This window comes from Panthera onca, chromosome B1, assembly GCF_046562875.1.
Source record: "Panthera onca isolate mPanOnc1 chromosome B1, mPanOnc1 haplotype 2, whole genome shotgun sequence".
Taxonomy (NCBI): domain Eukaryota; kingdom Metazoa; phylum Chordata; class Mammalia; order Carnivora; family Felidae; genus Panthera; species Panthera onca.
The window spans coordinates 135,408,511-135,421,455 of NC_138342.1; the positions used below are offsets into that span (position 1 = coordinate 135,408,511).

The following is a 12,945-nucleotide window of genomic DNA, read 5'->3' on the forward strand; positions in this document are numbered from 1 at the left end:
AGTAGTGGATTGAAGATCCCACCCAGGTGGTCTGTGCTTTTAAAAACTGCGTTATGTTGCCTCTTGTGGTGGTCCATAGATGTGTTGATCCAGAAGTAGGGTCTAAGATTTTAGAAGAATAGACAAACTCTTTGATGTTCAAGCTTTTCTCCTTAAACATGGCCACTCATCTTTGTCAAAATTTTAGTTGAGAGGAACATCCAATGTGGCCTTCCCAGCCAATAAGTTATAGTACACCCGTCTGTATGACTAGAGTACAACCTAATCAAACAATCAGTGGAACTGCAGTTTCTCAGATATTGGGCCACCATAATGTAATGAGATTTATAATAGATAATTGAATAAAACTCTCTTTGGGATAACTTCCTGAATATCCTTCCATATAACGTCATCTGCAACAGAGATGCTGGTCTCCAAATTGGTCACCATATAAAATTAGCACTCCCGTAATTTTTTCACACACACCCCCCAAATACAGTCTACCTGGAGATTTGCTATAGCCATTGATAAAATTAAGTCTGAATACTATTCTTTTTTTAATGTTTATTTATTTTTAAAGAGACAGAAAGAGAGCATGTGTGTGAGCAGGGGAGGGGCAGAGAGACAGGGAGAGAGAGAATCCCAAGCAGGCTCTGCACTCTCAACACAGAGCCCAACGCAGGGCTCAGTCTCATGTACCATGAGGTCATAATGGGAGCCAAAATCAAGAGTCAGATGCTTAACAGACTGAGCCACCTAGGCACCCCAGTCTGAATACAATTCTTAAAAAGAAGATCTTATTCACATAATGTTTATAGTTTCTTATTTATCTTTCCAAGATAATCATAAAAAAGTCTTTTAGACTTGATTATAATAACTAATTTACCACTTTATATTTCTAAGTTTTAAATATGTTAATTTAATTCCATATAAACAGCATGTAGAAAACTAGGATAATAAAATATAATTAATGACTGTTTACTTTTAAGGTTAATTTTGGTGGATTTGTTTTATTATTAGAACCTTAAATATATTTGAAATGAATGACACATTTGAGAGTTTTATAATATGTATTTTCAGATTTAGACTATGTTTTTGCACACTTCAGTGGCATCTTTCTTACAAGTACAGTCTACTTTTTCGCCTACTGTATAGCCATGAAAAATAACCCTAAGCTATATCCTGAAGCAGTCTTGCCAGGTAAGAATATTTACAATAAAAAAATCTTACTCTGTGAGAGTACACTCACTTAGTTTGATTAATTGTCGTCTGGAAACCAAGCCATCCTGTGTGTGTGTGTCTGTGTATATGTTCATTCCCTAATCGCTTTGACCCAACTCACAACTAAATATGAAGGATTTAAAAGCCATGAAACTGGATATGAAATACTAGTCATCACAGAACCTGAAACTTGAGCAGTGAATCTAAGATCCACTGGTTTCCTACACCAGAATATCTTGTAAATTGACCATCAGACTTTATTATTTCTTCTTCATTACCTCAGGATGTTTATTAAAAGTCAGAGTCCTATGACTATTTTTTTAAAGTGTCAACAAATAGAAATTTGTAGTCACTTAGGTCAACAAACATTTTCTCTGAAAAATAAGAAGAAGCCGTTTTAGAGTTTGAAAAAAGCATATGTTGAATCGCATGCTTTGGGCTTAATCCATTTGGCATTGTTGGTAAAAAATACATACACTTTCTCACTTATTTTAGAGTTTGCCATAATGCAATTTGGGACATAAGTCCACAAGCAAAATTTTTTTAAGAACAAAATAAAACATATGTCAGAGATTCATTTTGAATACCTGATTCAGTAAAGTCAATGTGTGCTGCTATACCATTATAAAAAATGATAAGATATGTACTGAACACTTAGCTACACTATCCTGAAATTTATATCTGGTATTTTCTTTCAAATTCTAGGAGGCTTTTTTTTTCCCCCTTAGCTCTAAGCATCTTTATGTTTATAGTTTAGCATAAATGGTGTTCACAGAGCATGCTCAGATCCAGTATCGTCCCTTGGTCCTTCTCCACTACCCAATCTTTACCTCAACCACAACATTAGGTATTTTATTTAATGTCAAGAAAGTGAAAAAATTGATAATTATACCCACAGCCATCAAAAGCAAAAAAAAAAAAAATGACTCGGTTTCCAAAATTATCATAAAACACAGCTCAAAAATCCATGTTGGCCGACAATGTCAATGGGAATGCGTTGATATGAGCAACTTAATATTCCTGCTGTATCTAGAGCATGGATTTTTCAGGAGAGGAACGTGGCTTGTAAGTGTGCACTGTTTGTGTGTGTTTCAGGTTTCCTGTCAGGAGCTCTTTGGGCAATAGCTACCTGCTGTTGGTTCATAGCTAACCACTCTCTCAGTGCTGTGGTCAGTTTTCCAATAATCACTGCTGTAAGTAGCTAACTCGTCTTTCCCCGGTTTTGTTTTTTAAAGGTAAATCTGATTTTTCTGAAGCAACCCTAGTGAATCACTGAGGACTGTCATGGAGTTTGATTTTTTTTAAGAGTACGATGTGTATAATAGTTTCATGTGGATTTACCAGCAGCCTCTGGTCTCATGTCCTTGACCACTAAGGGAACATTGCTAACCTCATTTTAGCAGGTTTATTAATCGTTGATATCCTTGCAGTTTTTGTCTGGTCATTTTACCTAATGTTATTTTGGATACATTGTAATTTGCTGTTTATAACAATATTTATCTCTAGATGACAGTTTATAAATTAAAAATGCTCTTGTGTATATTCTGGCACTTGAAGCTCATGAAAACCTTGTGAGACAGAAAGTACTTCAGACTCCTCATGTGGAACTTCATCTGGTACTTTTTAAAGAAGGCTTTCAGGAAGTGCTAAAGCAAACTACTGTCTCTGGATGAGTTATATGATTAAACATCAAGTTTTGCGCTGTGCTTACGAAAGGGAGTTAATGGGGTAGCTAATTCTTTTTAACATATTATTTCCTCAGAAGAGACCATTTATTTTCTGGCACTAAATTCTTAATAGAATGTATCACATGGGGCCTTTTACAGAGGACACTGAGTAACAATAAATAATATTCCTCAAACAAATTTACAGTAGACAGAGATTTGGTTTTTCTATCACTCTTTCTTGTATTAAATTATGGTAAAGACTTAGGACAAAACATTAAAGCCTAATTCAGTGGAAATAAATTGCTGAGGTAGGTGAGGTATGGGCAGATTGTCGGTGGGAGTAATCACTGTGGCTTTTGGAGACTTGCCTGTCTGAAGGACTGTTCTCGAATCACCGAGATATAAGCAAAGTCTTCTCACCCACCACGTGGAGCTTCCTCTGGTGCCTGGGGTTTGTTACCTGGGGAAAACAGGTGTTCCTGGGAGTTGAGGGAATTGAGCAACATTACTACTAGGTTCTTGTTTGGTTTCACTTTCATTATTCTAGTCAAAAACAACCTTTTCCACATGCAGACAAGATTCAGTCTTTTCCTCAAGGATCTCATATTTTTCTTTATTTCATTTCTTGGGAGAACTAGATTTTTTTAACGTTAACTTTTTTTAGTGGAAAATTTCAAACATACCCATTACCCAGCTTCAACAATAATAAATATGATCAATTTTATTTTATCAAAAGAGCACTTTTTTTTTTTAAATTCCGGGAGCACTGTTCTTCCCAGGTACATATATTTCCACTGTTATGTACTCACTGGTAACTAGACTGTGAGTTTCTTGAAAGCAGCATCTATATTATTTATTAGCAAATGATAATTAAAAAGGAAAGAGGGAAGGAAGGAAGGGGGGAAGGAGGAAGGGAGGGAGGAAGGGAGGGAGGGAGGAAAGGAGGAAAGGAGGGAGGGAGGAAGGAAAAGAGAGAGGGAGGTGGGAGGGAAGAAAACAGAAGAAAAAAAACCCATGTAGCAGGAGCAAGCTTGTTCCCTCTGCTCTAAGTTTTCTCTGATAAATCTAAAAGCTGAATCAGTTTATTCAGAAGCTCGGCTTCTGAAGATAGCTCAAGCTCACCTCATTTTCAAAGGCTGATTTACAAATGTGCAATTTATATTCATTTTATGGAAGGAAAATATGCAATCCCAATTGCCAAAAAATCAGCTATATTTCTTATCCAAAACTCCTTCCTACCTGGCTCTCCTCTGCCTGAATCAAAGAGGATGTCCACACTTTGAACTGTGTTTGCATTATGTTTAGCAAAGCACCATTCCTATAACCACATCACTCCCTACAATAACCCTTAGACCACGTCTAAACTAATATTTAGGAAATCATCACCCAAAAAGCCTCAAAGGGCAATGATACCTTTTGGCATTGTCTTCTATTATGTTCTCTGAATGGATATAAATTTTCAGATTAGAGAGGATAAAATTCTTGAGTGATTGGCATGATAACATTAATATTATATCCCCCATTCTATTGTTTCCTCTTATCCTGTCCCAAGTCAGTGTGGAATTGCCTGAAGGACGCAGATGCTTCTTGTTTGATTTGGATTTTGAGGCTTAGGACCTTACGTCACTGATAAAAGACAGTTCCTTTGACCTAGTTCTCTGGCTCTTTTGATGTTGAAACTTCCAGATGCTGATAAACAGAGTAATGTATTTTTATTGCCTCGCTTACATACCAGGAGTAGAGTCCAACTTTGCTGACCCAGCCGTGTAGATGGTTGGAGTAGTGGAAGGGGAAAAACATGTTGGAATTGTTTATGTGAAACTCTTCCAGAGTTTGTGCAGAGCTTGAAAAGGAATCCTAAAAATGCTGATACAATACACCTTCTCCACAAAGACCAAATTCCATTTTTTTTTCCTTCTCAGCTATAAAAAGTTAATAAACTTTAATAGCTAAAAGTTTCAAACTGCAGTATCATCCTTCCTACCTTCTTCTCATTTCCTTTTCCTATATTATTTTATTCCTGTCTGAATAAACCTATTGCTTATTTATCTTTACATGGCTTTTGTATCTTTCCATAATACTGTCATTAGCATTCGTTGGGATTTAACGTTAGACATAGTTCATCACCGTGCAATAGTATCAGTTTAAGAATTTTTTTTTAAATATTTTTAACGTTTATTTATTTTTGAGAGAAAGAGAGCGTGGGGTGGAGAGGGACAGAGAGAAAGGGAGACACAGAATCGGAAGCAGGCTCCAGGCTCTGAGCTGTCAGCACAGAGCCCAATGCAGGGCTTGAACTCACGAACCGTGAGACCATGACCTGAGCTGAAGTCAGATGCTCAACCGACTGAGCCACCCAGGCGCCACAAAAATGTTTTAAAGTACATTATTGGCTGGGTCTCAGAGAACATACTACAGTTTCTTCAATTATGAGATTGCCTCATTCCCAAAAAAGTGATCAGTGGTTCCTACACTTACTTCTATTAATCCTATTTCTATTGTCCTAAGTTCGTTAGAAAAACATAAACTATTTGTTTATTAAAATATTATAAGTAGATAACATTAAAGAAAAGTATTACATGGCACAAAATATTACAGCATCATGAATACAATAAATATGAAAATCATAAAGAAACAAAAAAATCTTTACTTTTTACCTAATGCTACCTTGGTTAATGTTGAATTAGAGCTGAGATTATGAATAGTTTAAGCTGACAATATTGTTGTATTGTTTTCATGGCAAAAAGTTACTCAAAGCATAAGGTCATCTCTCCAATTTACTGTATGCAGAGTACACGTCACAGAAAAATAACTAATCTAATTAGAACTTTTCTTTTTATTTAAGGGTCCAGGATTTATAGCTGCAATGTGGGGTGTCTTCAAGTTTAAGGAAATACAGGTATGTACAAGAAAAGGGCAGATTTAGAAAACAGAGGTAGGTCCAGGTAAGAAAGGTATTTAATACTATGTTTAATACTATGTTTCTGTTATTTTTCTGAAAACTGTATGTGACTCCTAAGCCCAGGGCAGAAAACACATGAAAGGATTTAACAAGTGAAGATGTTCAAAATGTTATCATCCCTAACAAGGAAAGAAAATACTAAAGCTGTGATAATTATTATGAAACATATTTCTTTCCACCCCAGCCCCCAGTCCAAAAATGCTTTAGTTGACTTTATTTTCCTTTAAGAGATTTTGGTTAAATAACCAATAAAATATGATGAGAAGGAAATTTTACTTAATGTAAAATCTGGCAGATAAACAAGATGAAAGATTTTTTTTATCCTAAGATTAAAATATCCCTGAGGCAAATGGACCTTGGGAATAGATTTTTCTGTTGGTTCTCATGTCTCTCAAAGGCTCCATAGCAAACCAGCAACTTTATAAGAAAATGGTGGGGTAGCAAGGGACTATTACCACTTCTCTTTCAAGTGTAAATGATGGCGATTTAAAATTGCATTTATTAAATACTTCTGGGATGTGTGTGTGTGTGTGTGTGTGTGTGTGTGTGTCTTTGTTGTTGTTGTTTTAAAAATTGTTGTAGGAGCACCTGGTTGACTTAGTCAGTGGAGCATGTGACTCTTGATTTTGTACTCATGAGTTCAAGCCCCATGTTGGGTGTAGAGATTGCTTAAAAATAAAATCTTAAAAAAATACTTTTTAATTGTTTTCAGAATTTTTCCCATTTACCTTAATTTGAGGAACATATGTGAATAGTATTTTTGTAATAGCTTTTACTAAAAAATATTTATACAAATTAGAGACACTCTGTCAAGGCATCAGAGATGTAATATTTTCTATCTTAATCTGCAGCTATAACAAATAATTTCTGGTTCTAAGACAATCTGATGTTACTAATATCTGGGAACCAAAAGGCGACCCATATACCTGGATGATCCTTAAAATGATTGATTATTCAATATTAGATATAAAATATCATTTCCTGTATTTTAAATGAAATGTTTTGATTTAGAAACCATAATTTGACAGTACAAGATTCTCAAATTTAAAAAATAATAAATTTGTTTGGAATATATGCACCAATATCTTTTTTTTTTTTATGCATAAGACAACTTAAAACATTTATAGAGCCATAAATTACTTTCATACACATTTCTCATTTATTTTAGTTAGGGTTGCTTTCCACAAAAAGTAGTTCTATGTCCAAAACATGTCGTAATCTCTTTGCAAGTATTTCCTCTGCCCCAATCAGGGTAATGATTTCTATTTATTTATTTATTTTTTTAAATTTTTTTTAACATTTTTATTCATTTTTGAGAGATAGAGAGAGACAGAGCATGAGCGGGGAAGGGGAAGAGAGAGGGAGACACAGAATCTGAAGACAGACTCCAGGCTCTGAGCTGTCAGCACAGAGCCAGAAGCGGGGCTCAAACTCACGAATTATGAGGTCATGACCTGAGCCAAAGTCGGACACTCAACCGACTGAGCCACCCAGGTGCCCCATGATTTCTATTTAAAAATTGGGTGTTTATTATCTAGTATAACATACTGAAGCCTTAGAAAATCACAAGTGAGCATAGTTTATTTGCAGTTATAGTTAAAAAGAAGCACAAACCAAAAATAAATTTAAAATAAAGGATTTGAAAATTACCTTAGTTACTACTGCAGTAATAATGTAACTGAATCAAAAATCTTCTTTTCTAGTTACAAGAACCTCTTGGGAGAGAGAAACCCTAACCACTGAGCCTACTGTTAATTCCTTAGTCCTCTAAAAAGAACTAAAAGACATTCAAAGAAAGCTTTTTTTGTTGCTTATGGACACCTTTAAAACGACAGCTCAGACCAAATTTTTAATGAAAAGCCATGGCCAAGTAGGGCTTAACTGTGGAGTGCAAGGATAGTTTATAATGTGCAAATTAATCACTGTAATATAATGTTAGATAAACAGAGAAAAGCTATGTGATAATATTTTTTCAAAAGGCATGTGCTAGAATTAAAAATCAGTTTTTAATTAAGAAAAAGAACTCTTCAAAATGTTCAAATAGGAGAAAGCTGTCTGTCAAAAAACAATAGCAAACAAATAGCTAAGGTGAAACAAAAGTTCTCTCTCAATTACACCTCAATAAAGCTGAAAACAAAAGGTCTTCTCTTTAAATTGGAAGTCAAAAGATTTCTCCATTATTGTTGTTATTCAATATTTTCTGGAGATCCTAGCCAGTGTGATAAAATAAAATTAAGAAAGAGCCAACATAGATGTAGGAAAGAAAATGAGAAAATTGTCATTTGCATGTAACATTATCTTCGTTAAAAATTCAAGACAGTCAGCTGAAAATCTTGAGATCCAATAAGATTATTTGGTAACGTGCTGAAATATAGGATAAATATAAAATCAATAGCTTTCTAATACCAATAACTGATTAAAAAGTGGAAAATGAATATTATTGAAAGCTATAGAAATTATTAAAAGATAAGAAAATAATCAGCAAGAAACATGCTAGATTTATAAAACCACTCAATTTCCCACAAAAACTTCCTACAAAACATAATATCAGAACAAATGGGGAAGTTCACCGTATTCCTGAGGGAGCAGCTCACTGCTGTCAGTAGACAGTTATTTCCAATTCACATTCAGTGTGATTTCTACAAAATTCCAACGCAATTGTCTCTGGAATTTTGAGAGTGAGTTTGGCCAAGTATGTATGTAAAAATAAAGAGAGAGAGGGCAGGGGCGCCTGGGTGGCTCAGTCGGTTAAGCGTCCGACTTCAGCTCAGGTCATGATCTCGCGGTCCGTGAGTTCCAGCCCCGCGTCGGGCTCTGGGCTGGTGGCTCAGAGCCTGGAGCCTGCTTCTGATTCTGTGTCTCCCTCTCTCTCTGCCCCTCCCCTGTTCATGCTCTGTCTCTCTCTGTCTCAAAAATAAATAAACGTTAAAAAAAAATTTAAAAAAAAAAAGAGAGAGAGGGCCAAGATGAAAGCAGAGAGTGACTTTTATTGACCTTCTGGGAATTAAAAAAAATAAAAAGCAGAAGAAGAACTTACAAATCTGTCTACAAACAAAATTTAAGAAGTATCCAGTGAGGCTTATCATTCAATGCAGGTGCCTAACTGCCTCTTAATGGGTGGCTTAAAGGCAAGTTTTAAATACTTTACATGCCACCAAGTTTAAGAAAGAGCTGTCAACTGAACACTGACACCAAAATCCTATCAGAATTTTTAAATATTATTCTTCTTAGAAACAAGATAAAACCCTAGAGGAAAACAAAAGCAACACATGTATCTCTATGACTTTTAGGCCCTACCAATTATGTCTTGAAGCAGTACTCAAAGACACATATTGGAAAGTCTACAACCTGCAGGAGTAAGAACTTAATCTGAGATCCAAGTACTTTTTGTGCTAAAGGGTTTAATGATTTCATTTAATCTTAATGCCATAGGGCACCAGTTGGATATTTTCCACTTCCAGTGTTCTTTTATATCTGCTATCTGTTCCTCTTTGGGAAGTTTGTTTTGTTTGAAATTTGTTTGAATTTTATATTTAGCTATTTTAAGCTAGATATAAATTATTATTTTTAGAAACACACATTAGCCACAATGTCTACAGAAATACAGGAGATTATCGCTACAACAATTTATAGGTCAGTAGCTAATCTCAGATAAAGGATGAGATGATTTGTGACCTTAGTAACTGCTTCAGAAATCCAAGTTAAAAACTTTTGCTTTGGGGAGAATGTTAGCATGATCTTTTAAGTGCTAATATTCACCTTTGATGAAGGGAAACAATTGCTGTTGCCCAAATATAATTGGTCTTTTTCTCTAGGAGACTGGGAAGTTTGAACAGATTCTTCACCTTAAAGGGGAAAATATTTTACTCTCTGAGAACATTATTCTTCTGTCTACATAGACAATAAAGGAGAGAGCTTAGCAAATAATCAGAGAGCTTAGTCCCATAATCAGTTTATAAAATGGTGATAAGTGAGGGCCCCGTATGTTGTTTTTTCTTACTTAAGTAATTGTATCAACCGTTTAATTCACAAATGACATTTGGAAATCACCTGAGTGTATTGATTCTTTGAACAAATAGGTATTGAGTGCTTGCTCTCCACCAGTACAGGTATCTAGGTAAAGGTTGCAGTCTTCAACACTGACAAGATATCAGGGAACCTTAAAGTCTTAGCAGGAGTGTGAGTGTGTGTGTGTGTGTGTGTGTGTGTGTGTGTGTGTGTGTGTTAATAAGCTCTTCTGTACTTAGCAAGGCTTTGTGGTGCTGTTTTCATTTGTGGAACTTGTATTAGAGGGACTTTGGGTAATATTCCTACTCACAGTGAATCAGAAAATTCAGCTGTCCCCAACTCAACTTACAAAGACTTCTCTCATCATCAAATACAGGTCAATTAATCCATTCTCTCCCAATTCTTTATTAGGTTGAAGAAAGAGACTATACGCTTTTTGGAATTTTGGCTATGTATTAATTGGCATTAATCCTAATAAGAGCTAATAATGATATTATAGTATTTGACTGTCAGGAGATCTCAGTGCACTTTTAGACATAAAGTCTAAACATAGACAGAAAATCTAAAGTTAGGGAGGTGCTGGTCCTGTTTTACTTCATGATGTTCAAACCTTACCTTAGAGCACCAGGGTTTATATTTAATGTGGGATATAGACAGCCTGGCCAGTATTCAGATGGGAATAGCCTGGGAGCTTGAAACTATTTCATATGAAAAATGGTCAAAGGAGCTAAAATACTGATCGGGAAAAAAAATTGCTTCAGGAATATAAGACAGTTATTTTTTAATGTTTCAGGGTTTATCTTGTGGGAGAGAGATTAGAATCGATCTATCTGTAACCCTGGAGATAGATAGAACTTATGGTAAATAAAATATTTCTACTTAACACAGAAAGATATTTGTTAATCAGAGATGGACTGGCCACATTGGGAAGTGGTTCTCAGTGTTCCGCATCTTTAAGATCAGTGGACCTACCCATAGCTGGGCAAGGCAAACTTAGTCTCTCTGTTTCTTTCTCATCCTTCAGATCGAGCTCTATCTCTCCATCTGTACCTCGTCATCTGTCCCCAAGCAGACTTTAGTTGCCTCCTTAATGATCTCCTTGCATCCATTCTGGACCCCTGCAATCTGTTCACCATCCACAAATAAGTGTGGGCTTTATAAAATGTGAATCCCATCTTTTCACCATGTCCAGCTGCCTATGTCTTTGCCTTCCCATTACTTGGAAAAATAAAACCTCAAACTGTACATGACCTATGAGCCCCATGTATGTTTGGGCCATAGCCCTCCAACCTGGTTTTTATCCACTTAACTCATTGCATGGGTCACACTGACTTTCTTTCCCTGGCAAGTATCATACTTTCTCATACAACAGAGCTTTGCACATAAAATTCCTTCTACCTGGAGTCCCTACCTGTTTCCCTGCCCAATTAATTGATACTTACAGTTAGAAGCTTAATTCTCCACCATCCAAACCAGCCTCATTGAGATTCCTTTGTAACACACCTCAGAAACAATCATGCTTGTTTACTTATTAACATTCCTCTCACTTTGTAACATTCTTTTCTGTGATTAACTTCTGCCTGCCATATTATATAATTATCTGCATAAGGGCACATTTTGCTCACCATTTTAACTCCGGCACATGTTGATGCAAAGTGGATGTCCACATGTATTTACTGAGTGGGTGAATTAGCAAGGCTCTTGTGGGTTTTCAAGAGAATCTGAATGATTGCTTGGAGGAATAGCAAAAAGCATGCAGGTGGCTGGAGCAGAGAGTTAGCAAGGTCCCTAGCAATCTTAAGAGTCTGTGCTTTCTGCATGTTTGATTCAAATTTTCTTAATTACAGTTACATTTTTTTTTTTATTATTCAGGGTCTACAAAACTACCTATTGATGATATTTGCATTTTGCATCATCTTGACTGGAGCATTATGCACGGCTTACTCTAAAATCTAACAGTCATAAGACCAGCAGATGGCAGCAGTGGGTAAGAGAACACCACTACGGGACTCCACAAATATGCCAAGGACAGAGTTCATTTTCATACAGCAAATGGATCTCCACTTGTCTTGGACTGGGTAAATGATTTTTTTTCCCCACAAATGTGAAAATAAAGAAAACTAAGTTTCAGTCAAGTGTAAAAATGAAAAAATCTGCTAATGAACTATTTATGAAGGGAAGACTTTCCTGGGTGACTACAATGTCTGCATTCTCACAGCACTACAGCTGAGTGCTCCTTTTACCACAATATGGACTCAATGGGCAAGGCAACTTATGCTTGTTGCATAAGCTACAAAACAGTATGGAGTTCATATACACAAAGAATTTTGTATATGTCCAAGTTTCCAACATGTTACCCTCATTAATGAAGAGAGGAAGAAAAATGTTGGGGAGAGAAATAGAAGACCCACCTTATAATGGAATTCCAAAGATATTTAGATCCTTTGCTAGAAAGGTAAATGTCACGGTTGGTCACTGAATGTTAAAAAGGCCATTTCATTATTTTTAGCCCAACCTTATTTTTACTTCAAATTAATATTGCCCAACTCTACATCACCCACTGGTCTTAGCTCAAAATGCTCTTGATTATCTCCAGATAAAATCCTCTTCAGAGAAGAAAAATTTCCCACCGTTGGGATTATATGTATAATACATATACAAACAAATACTAGTGCACATACATAAATGCACACACATATGTATGTATGTAGGGGGAATTCTAGAGTTGCTGTAGTGAGGGTCTAGCTTATCAGAATGAGAATTTAGAGGGACCAAAATCTTCTTTGTATGTATAATTTATTATTTTTTTCTGAAATAAACTTCTGTAAAATTCTCTTTAAACTGGAGACTTTCTTCCTGTTTTAACTGGTGGTTTCCATTAGGTTAAAGAAAATAATGGACATGTTATTTATACATATGTGTGTGTGTGTGTGTGTGTGTGTGTGTGTGTATTCAGAAGAGACAGAATAGCATTCTACTTAAGTGTATGCACTCTAGAGCTAACCCAAATGGGTTTAAATCTCACTTGTTCTTCATCTTAATTGTATGACTTTGAACAAGTTCCTGAGCTTCCTATATCAGATTCCTCATCTGTAAAATGGAAAATAG

At 35.7% G+C, this 12,945-nt stretch overlaps 1 protein-coding gene across 9 annotated transcripts in view; it reads left to right on the forward strand.

Annotated features, from left to right (window-relative positions):
- Positions 1 to 12,945, forward strand: part of TMEM144 (transmembrane protein 144) — a 64,063-nt gene that overhangs the window by 34,412 nt on the left and 16,706 nt on the right. For 7 of the 9 annotated variants that reach the window (XM_078445658.2, XM_078445655.2, XM_078445653.2 and 4 more), the window contains 4 exons: positions 1,060 to 1,179; positions 2,296 to 2,393; positions 5,713 to 5,766; positions 11,710 to 11,972. In XM_078445658.2, coding sequence (XP_078301784.1) covers positions 1,060 to 1,179; positions 2,296 to 2,393; positions 5,713 to 5,766; positions 11,710 to 11,793 — 356 coding nt within the window. In that variant the 3' untranslated portion in view covers positions 11,794 to 11,972. Of the gene's footprint in view, positions 1 to 1,059; positions 1,180 to 2,295; positions 2,394 to 5,712; positions 5,767 to 11,709; positions 11,973 to 12,945 lie in introns of those variants that run through there. The other 2 variants (XR_013555112.2, XR_013555113.2) reach the window with 1 other exon arrangement.